At 33.5% G+C, this 11,303-nt stretch overlaps 1 protein-coding gene across 2 annotated transcripts; it reads right to left on the bottom strand.

The window, feature by feature from the left end:
- Positions 1–2,279: 2,279 nt before the first annotated feature.
- On the bottom strand, positions 2,280–10,753 carry LOC142606617 (dehydrogenase FPY6). Of its 2 annotated transcripts, none has more exons than XM_075777933.1 (12): positions 10,388–10,753; positions 9,548–9,688; positions 8,685–8,733; positions 8,444–8,461; positions 6,215–6,330; positions 6,028–6,141; positions 5,171–5,221; positions 3,654–3,742; positions 3,469–3,529; positions 3,313–3,390; positions 3,021–3,131; positions 2,280–2,643 (listed from the first exon to the last, which is right to left on the bottom strand). In XM_075777933.1, the coding sequence occupies exons 1-12, from the start codon at positions 10,529–10,531 to the stop codon at positions 2,515–2,517; spliced, it is 1,101 nt and encodes a 366-aa protein (XP_075634048.1). In that variant the 5' UTR covers positions 10,532–10,753; the 3' UTR covers positions 2,280–2,514. The 2 variants fall into 2 exon arrangements, with proteins under 2 accessions (XP_075634048.1, XP_075634049.1); XM_075777934.1 differs by having other exon boundaries at positions 2,280–2,640.
- Positions 10,754–11,303: the final 550 nt, after the last annotated feature.

Raw genomic sequence — 11,303 nt, 5'->3', positions numbered from 1 at the left:
TAATCATTTTATCATTTGTTTCATTAAATATTTCTAAACCAATATTTTTAGAGCATTCATTAACGTTTCTTGTATCATGAACATCATAAAAGGATCAGTAATACCACCCTTGGGGTTATCAATCTCTAGCTCTCTTCTTTCTCAAAAAAAAAAAAAAAAAAAAGCTCTAGCTCTTGGGAACATGCACTTAATGCACCATTCATTTAATTTAATTTAGCATTTGTAAAGATTTCCTTTTAAAAAAAAAAGCATTTGTAAATTGTAATGATTTATCTTCCTAGGATTTACATAATATATTTTTTTCTATGGGGGATATATATAATATTTAATTGTTATGACGTTAGGAAATCGAATTCTTATTCATGTTTTGTGATTTTTGTCACTACGCGCAAACAAAATTCGAGTAACCGACAGCAAAGTTTGATTGAAATTGCTGCAACCTGCAAGCAAGTTCTGAGTTGCAATTATTCTACAAGTGTAATGATGTATGATGCATCACTTACCTTTTTATGAGGCACCATTCAACAATTTAAATTTAATGCTTGTCATTAAAATGGCCCATACACATGCAATTGGTCCTGTCAGAAAAATTTGTGGGGTCCCCAAGTTTAGCTAAGATTCACATGCTTTTACTACTACTTCTTGTTATCATATTTATTTAAGAGGTAAGTAAGAATGGTCAAATTTATAAAAATGAAAGGAGTGGAATTGGGAGCAAAGTACGCTCTATACACACTTTAGGCATCTAAGTGGGTAGATGATTAGATCATAAAATAGAACTGTAACAAGGATTTTAACTGAAATTGAGCTTAGAATTTCAAGGTCTCACACTACTTAAGGGAACTGAAATTGGTTGGAGGCACTCTGAATGTGAAGTCAATGAAAGAAGTGACAATAGAGACCATGAGAAAATTGTAAAGCAGCAATAGTAAAGTGTGCTACATTTTCCCATGAAGTCGGCCGAAGGGATGTGATCATGGCTATCTAGGAATCGGCTGAGGGGATGTGATCATAGCTATTTAAGGCACCATCCCAACATTGTATAGAGAAGGCCCATATCATGCTACAATAAATGCAAAACAACAATAGGTGAGTTATAATAGATATGAATGTGATGAGTGATGGACTGATGGTCCACTGTAGGTACTCCTTTTTAGTAAAAGGTCATCAATGAAGGGATATGAAGGGAGAGGAGACTAAAAAAAAAAAAAACAGACCTTTGGAATATACCAAAATTTAGTACATTCTCTTCATTTCTATTTTTCTCTCCCCTCGTTTCCCTCTCTCTTAACATAGGGTTAGTTCAAGATGGGTTGCCTCAAGACTTTAGTTCAACCTCTTTAAGACACTGCTTGTTATGTTTGACTATCCTATCAAGAGCTTGTGCACAGTTTGAGGAGTTTGAGGTAAAACCACTTTCCCATGTGACAGAAGTAGGCCTTTTTTGCTTTAGACAAGAAGTCCGTCTCTCCCACCTTGGTTGGTCATTAGTGTCAGTGCCTCTAGCTTGACTGCTTAAACTCAAAAGTATTTCGGAGAAAACGTTTTCTGACCAATGCGGATATGCCCAGTAAGTTGAATGCCGGTTGTTCCTTTTTTTTTTTTTTTGTGGTAAATAAGAGGATAATATTAAGAATTAAGCAAGAAAACCAGATGTTGGAGGACGAATTCTCTCGTAGTACATGCCAATTTGGTTATAATACAAAAGCATAACAATATCCACAAGTGGACTATCATAAATAACAAGGTCTTGCTAAGTGACCAGGCCTTTTCTAACTAACGCATCCGCACACTTATTAGCTTCGCAGAAACAGTGCATCATCCACAGTTGAGGCACTTGAGGGCCCTGCAGTCCATAATAAGAGGAGAGTGGTTCAGATTACAGCTATGCTCATTTGATATCCACTCCAGAGTGGTTGTACCCTTTTAGCCATATAGGATGGTGGTTTGTCAAAAGGCCTTAAGAGTTAAGACAGTGACCACAGCAGACAACAAATTGAGTATTTGGCTAAACTATACTGAGATTCTTAAATTCAATATTCAGCGCAGAACACAACTCAAAGCCCTTCTAATTTTATTCACTTGAAATTGCTTCTTTTTTTTTTCTTTTTTCTTCATGTATCCAACTTCAAATGGTTGCAAATTCATAATTTCTTTTCTTTCTCCTTTCCATCAAGCAAAGCATACAATGATTCTAAACTGACCATAAATGAACCACACAAACCTCAAACACAACCTAAAATGCCAAATTATAAGATGCCATAGACCACCCCCAACCATTATGAAGAATAGTTTTCTTAAATTTGGCACAACTTTATTGATAAATCTCAAAGTTGCAAAGGAACCGACTGCTCCTTAGATCCCTTTGAATATTGCTGACTGTTTCATTTGAACTTAAACCTGTTTTTAAGTAAAAAAAAATGTGAAAATCATAAAGCATCTCAATTCTCAAATATATTTATATATACCAAGCTGTTACAATCATGTTGGTAATGAATAAATCCCATCAGTAAGCTAAAATTTTTTCACTTGAACTAGGGCCCCTTGCTTTGATCCAGATTCAAGCATTGCATCTAGAATAGCAACATCTCTGGCACCTTCCAGAAAAGATAGGCGATGCTCAACTTCATAGCCACTCCCCTTCTGCAACATAATAAATATGATCAGTGGACCATTCCCTGAATCGCAATGGATTTTATTATTTTTTTTAGTAACACAGGTTTATCAAATAAAGTTAAAGATCCAAGTAATTGAAGTAAATGATTTAAAATGAAAGAATTAGAGAGAATTTTGCAAAAGAAATCCACGAAAATGCTGTCAAGCTAGAATAACGCAGAAGTCTGATGCTATCACCACAGTCAAGAACAAAAGTTAAAAATTAGAAGATGTTGTAGCAAATCAAATACCACTAAAATAGAGGAGGAAACCCCACTTAGTACACTAAAGGCAAAATATCACCATGCATATGATAGAAAATTGAAATCATGTATAAATGCATGAAAATTAACATCTTCAACTACCTTACGCGTAGCCTGTGATACGTCATGTATAAAAGTTTTTAATTCTGCATCCACTCCACTAAATGGGTAGAAGGAGCTTTTCCGCTGCCCATCAGCACTAAAAAATAATACCTGTGATGCATCATGAAATATCATAAGTACTGAATTTTATTACAAGTTAATCTAAAAGAAAAATACAAGTCTTGATTAGAATTGAGTATTTTAAGTCTTTAAAATTAAATATCTATAAAAATAGGAAACTATGGACTTCAAAATTATACATATTCCTAAATAAAAGTTGATTCTCAAATACCAGGTAACCATGTTGTCCATCAATATGTCCACGCTCAATTTGCACTGTTCCCTTTAAGCCAACAACGCGCCAGAGTATCTAAACACAGCTAATACTATGATTAAAGAATCTTTGTAAGTTCAAAATAATACAGTAAATATATCATTTATCACATACCTGAGGGGATCTGGATGAAACAACCATCACAAAAACTCCAGAACATCCATTCTCCAGTTGACTAAGGCAAGGAAATTCCAAATATGCACCTTCAGTCTTTCGATTGTTAGGAATGAAAATTTAAAAAAAGAAAGAAAAGGAACTTCAAATTCTTGGAAAGTAAAGTCCATGCAATTGAAACTTACAAGAGAGAGGATAAGTTATCTGGTGGGGGTAAGTCTGGATCCACATGAGTTGTCATAGCTGAGACAGAGACTACCTCACATCCTACAAGCTGTTCACACGAAAACAGGAAAATCACATTTCCACTTACAATACGATTTTTGTACCAGAAATGACAAATTTCATTTAATAAGGAATTTGTTGAGTTAAACTACAATTTTTATCACAAATGCTCGTTTTGATTGTTTGAGGGGGTTTCCCACAAAAGAAAAAAGAAGGCAGCTGCTTCAATCATAAGATAGTCTGTACAGTTTAAACCAAATTAAGCACCATCATATTTTCATCCTTATCCTTTAAGAAAAAGGACTGAGGTGAAACTTTTTGAAAGCATCAACAACTTTTAGGATGTTCAAAGTACAGCATTTAAACAATCTGTGAAAGAAATACCAGCAGATGGCATAAGGAAGAAAACAAGGAGTTTGCTAATGCAAGATTATTAGATTAGTGACTGCAGTGTCGGAAAAATGAAAACATTTTCCCTTCTAGATAACAGATGGAAAATCACTGGAAAAAACTTTTGGCAAGCTGCATTAAAAAGTAAAAACTATTCTTGAAGAATTTCTTGAACTTCCTTATTCAAGATATGTCAACAAGTAGTTATCTAGGTTGTGTAAAACACAGGCCATTAACCCCTACAACAGTTCAAAAAAAAGATGCTCACAAAAAGAATACAAGAACTTGAGATGAATCATGCATTTATTTCTGCTTTCAGAATCAAAATTGGGCAGTGTTACAGTGATCACTAAAGAGCATTTAGGCTGCTTCCACGGTTCTAAGTTCTGACATAAGATTCTTCATTTCTATTCCCTACACTCCCCCCCCCCCCCCTCCCTCCCCCTTTCCCCCCCAAACTTTTTGTCCACATGCAGGAACAATTATAATTGGTTTATTTGTGGTCCAATCCCAAATCATATGATAAATAATATCACTCCTAAAATCTGTTTTCAGAACTACCTGGTTCATAATATATCAGTAGCCAAGTCAGCACTTACTTAGGTTATTCTGGCTTCTAGATGCTGATTTAGTAAAAGTGCTACGATATAGCGAAAGTATCTAAATTTCAAAATTTTAATCCTCTTCATCATTTTTTCTAAAAAAATCTAATTGAACTTTGAGAAGCCCTAGTCCATAGTCCAAAATTTCACATAACAAAGTATTTGTCAGAGATGAAAAGGAGGTTCAAAAGGGACTCTAAAGATGAAGAGTCACTGACATTGAAATTAGCATGACTATAAATAACATGAAATTCCTTTTGTTTTATTCTAACTTATTAGAGAAGAAAACAAAGGGTAGGGTGGGAAGGGGGGGAAGAAAAGGGTTGTGGCCCAAGCACACGGGTAGAGGATTTAGACGTATGACATTCAAATAATCAAATTCTTTGAATTGATATAGTATACTTCACAACAAACAGTGGACATGGTAGCAAAGCAACCAAAGCCATAAGTTATCTTCCATTTGTTATTAAAAGGTTTGAGATTACCATCCTCAATCCTGCAATGAAATGTACTCCCATATCCAGAATGAATCCCCCCTGGAATAAGAAATAAACTTGTTAAAATAAGACATATAAGAAATAGTTCAGGTATGATAATACGGGAAGATATCTGACTATGTTAACAATCAATCAGGGCATCCCTGAAAATCCAGAATTCATGAAATGAGTACATCCTTCACACTTTCAAGAAGGAATGAGAATGTGAACAATATAGTTGCCACAATTAAAATGTGAGAAGAATGAAGTCTTTATTCTATTCGCCAAAATTATGGTTAAATGATTTAATTCACCATTCCTAATTGCTTAATTTTTTGGGTAATCAGTAATTTAACATGGTATCAAAGCGGGAGATCTCAAGTTCAATTCTTGGCTTTAATTTACCTACCATTTAAAATGTTAAAAATCTTGTGTTGGGCTCCACTAATTAAAGGGGATTTTAGGTCCACACGTGAGGGGGAGTGTTAGAATTATGGTTAAATGTTTAAATTCACAATTTTTCAATAACTTAAGTTTTTGGGACAATCAGTAATTAACACTATTTGATGTTGCATCATATTGTAGTCACTTGAGAATGTTCTCAAACATAACATAATGTAGTCACATTGCAATATGGACTAGATGCTTGAGAATCTTTTGATCTCAAACTCTAAAGGGTTGTGAATCTGTTTTTTTTTTTCTCTTTTTTCTTTTTTTTTTATAATGATAAATTTCTTTCTTTGATGACTAGTGTAATTAGAAGTAGCTTGCACTAAAAGTGATCCAAAGCATATGTTTGATGGCATATCCTCTTGCGAACAAGAGAAATTGATGTATATTATTCAGCGTTATAGTAAAACACATACAGTATAGTTGCGCCTCCAAGTGCTTGAGAAGTATGGGTTTGAACTATTCATTGATCCTTCAACAATAACTTGAACGCTCATCATATCCCCAATCTCAGCAATTAGTTTCTTGCTCTGTGGAAACAACAATGAGTATCTGGCAAGCCAGAGTAATAGGAACTATTTCAAATATGGCAGAAACAAGCACCTCAACAAAAGCAGGCTCAAATCGGTAGTTTTCTGCCACAGCCCAAATGGGTTGGTCAGAAAGATTTGCACAAATAGCTTTGTAGCGTGCAAGTGCAGTTTCCAATTCACTTGCAGCTGCATTATTGAACCAATATTAAATTCTTCATAATCAAAATTTCATAATTACATTGTAGATTTCAAGTTCCATTGAAACTGAAATAATTATTTCGACATAACATTAAAGCCAAAAATATATATAAGACCGGATTTTTCAAGTTCATAATGAGAGAGCTTAATCAACACCAAATAAATATTTAAATACAATAATTAACAAAACCTACACATAAGAAATTAATTTATAAATGTGGTTGGACTCGTGGGAGATGAAGCTTCGGCCAGAACATTCTTGAGAGTTAAAGAGGATAATATAGTTAAACACAACATCATTATATGATATCAACCCAAACGAGACTCTTGACTGACAAGGTTGAGATTGGATGGATAATCAGATACAGAGATAGAATTGTTCCCTCCAGCTGAAAGCTGACTTGATTATGCAAAATGATAACTAGTACAAGTAGTTGGCATCACCAAATTTGTCTTTACCTAATAAAGATGACTCCATTTTTATTACCATTCAACCGCCATTGCACTGACACTATCGATAAAGATTCAAAATCTGCCTAAAATGATCAGCAAGTTTTCTGCCAGTTACACAAATTAAATGTTGGGAAAAAAGAGGGCCGGATGTTTTGGAGAACTATTATTTTTCATATGTTTCGGAAGGCAATGAACAACATTTGCTTGAAGATGATGTAACTTGGGCAAGCTTACAGAAGAAGGGGGGAAGCTCCTTTAGGAATGCAGAAAAGATCCACTTATAGCTTCATTTCAGTGTTCTTATATTGAGAACTTTTCTGGAGTCTGGATTTGATTTCATAAAAAGTGAGACTTATTCTTTACATGTAATATTGTCTTGGGCAATATGGTACTGACACACCTTTACTCCAGCTCCTTTCCCTACATTTAAGCTTCTTCTTTCTTATTAAATATTTCATTCAGTGAGTATAAATGTTTTCAACTGGACAGGTTTAACTCTATAAAGAATATTTGGGTTACAGACAAACCATATGGGAGGCATTCTGTTGGCAGCATAAATTTAATTGTTGAGATAAAACATTTATAAAGCTTTAGAAAATCCAAACAAGACTTTTAAAATAAATTAAGAGGGGCTGGAATAAAAACAAGAGATTTATAAGTAATAATTTTGGGCTTTTAGAGGGAGGTAAAAATGCCCAAAAAAATGCTCAAATTTGAGCTGAATATAGTTCAAAGTGCAGGCCCATGGTTGAAGAATTTCTAGCAATAAAGTAAGCTCATTGGGGACACTATTCTAAAAGTGAAGTGGGAAGTAAACTTTAGCACTTAAAAGGTAATAGATTTGGCCCCACCACAATTAGTGCATGTGAAGGATTGTTACTTTTTTAGAGTTGTAATCTGACAAGGAAAAAGTTCCATAGCCTTTGTCAATGGGCTCCACATCTTTTAAAGAAAAAAAATTTTTTTATTTTTTTTGGGTGCAGAAACAGCAAGAGTTTCTGGTGGTCTGCCTAAAAGTCTTGTTGGTTCCCAAAAAGCCTGAGAACAAAAAAAAAAAAAAAAGTATTTGAAGCGTACTCAATAGAAACCTGCAGCTATTATTACTAATCAAAAAAAAGAAACCTGCAGGTGGATTTGAAGGACACGATAAAGAATTGTGGAGACAGTTTGAGAAAAGAGAGAAGCTTTTCTATTTCTGTTATTTGATGTTCTTTTCATTGTATTCCTGAAAGTTGCATTTATAAATCTTATGATCAATGTTTTACAGGAATTTATCAAAATCAATAGAGAATATATTTTATTTAATGTTTTGTATTATGCTTTCATTCTTTTATGTATTGCTTTCTTTTGGAATTGGAGGCTGCCACTAATAATCAAGATTTTTTCTTGATTGCAAGTAGGGTCATGTCTTTATACAACATCTATGGCTGAAATTTGTTTCATTACACTCACTAATGAATATATTTGAAATTTATATCAGATATTGGCATGAGTTGATTTAGGTATGATTGGTCGCATATAAACATATTTAATCAAAAGAAAATACTAGTATGAAATGACCACAATATCCATTTGTACATATCATTGATAAGTTACACAAAAATGTATGATAACATGCTTGATTCAATTGAAAATGCATCATACTTACAAGCTGCCGCCGGTTTCTCTTCAGATACACCAAGTTAGCCAAGCAACACATACGGCATGTCCAAAAGGGAAACTTTAGTACATTGTCCAGAAGAATATATTTTGCAAATCATAAGATATATGGATTCTGTTAAATGAAACACAAAGCACTGGCCCCAAAAGTTCCCCTTTTTTTTTTTTTTCTTTTTTGTTGTCTCAAGAGAATGGTCATCCCTTAGTGGCTATTTTGAAAGATAAATTACCTTGAAGGACATGCTTCCCGGCCTTCAGCAGCCTCAGTGATATATCAACCTGAGCATATTGATTCACAAGTAAGAGTCATGTAACTAATAATTATAAATGCTAGAGCCATTGACTTTCACATCTTGCACAATAAAGAAACTGAGCAGGGGCATTCTAAAGGGTGTGCTGAAATTTTCTCTAAAAAAGGAATTACATTTAAACACTTGCATGGACTCCAATATCCATATTTGACTTAGTGATTTTTTCCCAAGTCAACTAACTTTGCTTCTTACTTTTCTGCTAAGCCATATTTTATCTACTTCATTGAGGATCAGCTTGAGATTTATTTTAGCAATTCAGATGACAGAGGAGAACGATAATACAAGCAATAGTTAAGAATAAAACAAAGGAAAAAGTCAACAGATGCCCTAAAGGCATTAGTTTAGCAAATTTTTTTAGAAATTTTTATGGGGAAAAAAAAAGAATTAACTAATTTGACAGCTTTTTATATTACCAATGAAAGTAGTGTCAAAATTTTCCTAAAATGGGTTTATTATCAATTGCCCTAAGGGCACCCATTAACATGACCCTAAAACAAATTTATTATATTTTGCATGTACCAAAAATGTTGTAACGCTCATAAAAGCAATTCCTCAGTACTACTTCTTTTCTTGCATGCACACATTAACAAAAATGTCAAGCTTGAATTTCTAAAACTTCCACTTGAAAGTAACAGTTGGCTTTGAAACCATCAGGCACTGAAAATAAAACCCAAGCGAAAAAATCAAAATCAAGGAGTCTACCATGAGCAAATATGTTTCTTGAAAAACTGATGGGCAAGCCGATTTGTGGATTTAAAAGAGAGAAATAAAGAGTAAGGTACCTGTGTATGTCCAGCCAAAACCACAGCAACCCCAGGTATTGAATCATCATGGATGATTTCATCAAGACCCTTAACCCCCCACTTACATAGCACTCCAGGAAAGTATTTACTAGCATTCTCAACAGCACGTCTCGCCGATTCCTGTACAGTAACACACATGAAAACACAGAATACCCCATTATTAACTTTCATTTTCCCAGAGCCTTTCTACAGGGAAACTAATTCCAGGAAATAAAAAATGAAGAGGGAAAAAAATAGACATCCCAATACTATATAGGATGTCGTAATAGGATCTACAATTCTGAAACACTCACACAAAACACAGATATCCCATTGTTGGTATTATCAAAGAAAAGATTTTCAAGCATAAAAAACAAAAAGTTCCCAGTGCTATAAGATTATTGGTATTATCAAAATCATAGTTATTTATGTAAGCACTGAAATCAGGTTCACAGAATTGAACCCATCTGGGAAAGTTCTGATCTTCAAGAAATAATAAATCCCAGATCCTTAATTTGAAAATCAACTTACAGTTGAAACAGAATCCTTTTTTTTTCTTGATTTAAATAAAGAAACACAGAAACAAGGCAAAATAAAAGCTTGCATTGTCTTATAATGTTCTTACAATGACAAGACAACATAATTCAAACATTAAAATTCCAAAAATAAGAGTAATAAACTTAATCCAAAGACTTTGATTAATTTAGTACTTTCCTTATATGGAGTAGATCTTTAAATACCATAGAATTAAACAAATACCAAAACTTTTAGTAATAACTAAACTAAGACTAATTATTGCATTGCACAAAAAAGGAAAGATTGCAACTTTTATGTATGTACCTCAGTGCGGCTCCAAATGGCTTTAAGGTTGAAGAGGTGAGAGATCTCAGCTAGTCTTGGAATGTACTGATTCCTCACAAAAATCCCAGCTCCAAGAATGGCTAACTGGGGTTTCTCCTTTGCCATTCCTGCAGTTCCTGCCATTTGGGTTCTTCTTCAAATGTTCAATCTCCTTGCAGCACTTCTTCAAGTCTTAATGCAAGTGGGTTTTCTGTTTTTGCCTTAAAAAACAAACCAAAAACAATGCTCTTTAAGAGAATGAAGATGTAGAATTTGAAAAAATGGGTATTGTCTGAATGTGTTTTACATGTAGATGGAGATTGAAATGGTCATAAAGAGAGTGAGAGTTTGATGGAGCTTTGGGATATTTTTAGAAAATAATTAGGTACTTTTCTGGGGTAAATAAATAAACGAATATTTTTCTTTATTTAATTTAATCAATTAAGGCGACAATGGCCTCCTCTACAGCTACAATTTTGTTTTCTGTTTGAATAAACAGTTATAAATGCTTTTATTAATAAGAATAGATGTACTTTCTCCCCCAAAAAAAAATAATAATAACAATAGATGTAATTTCTTTGTCAGAAGTGGCTATTAAGTATTAATTATTTAAATAAATGTCCCAGGACCATCTAATCAATAAATAAACCAGTTAAATTGTTGTAATTTGTTTGGAAATAATGTTTAAAATGGAAATAATTCGTACACAATATTTTCACAACAAATTATAAATAATAAATTATTATTAATTTTAATTTAACAACTTAAATTATTTTTTTTCCATTAATAACCGTCAAAAACAACCTTCAACTGAAAATTTGTCTAAAAAGTTATATGAAAATATTATTTATATACTAGTAACATTTTTCGTAGGCCTATCCATCACATACCCCTTGCCCGTATGTTCCCTCCCAAC

Source organism: Castanea sativa, chromosome 8, assembly GCF_040712315.1.
Source record: "Castanea sativa cultivar Marrone di Chiusa Pesio chromosome 8, ASM4071231v1".
NCBI lineage: Eukaryota > Viridiplantae > Streptophyta > Magnoliopsida > Fagales > Fagaceae > Castanea > Castanea sativa.
The sequence above is the reverse complement of the archived record's forward strand: the minus strand, read 5'-3'. Positions and strand labels throughout refer to the sequence as shown.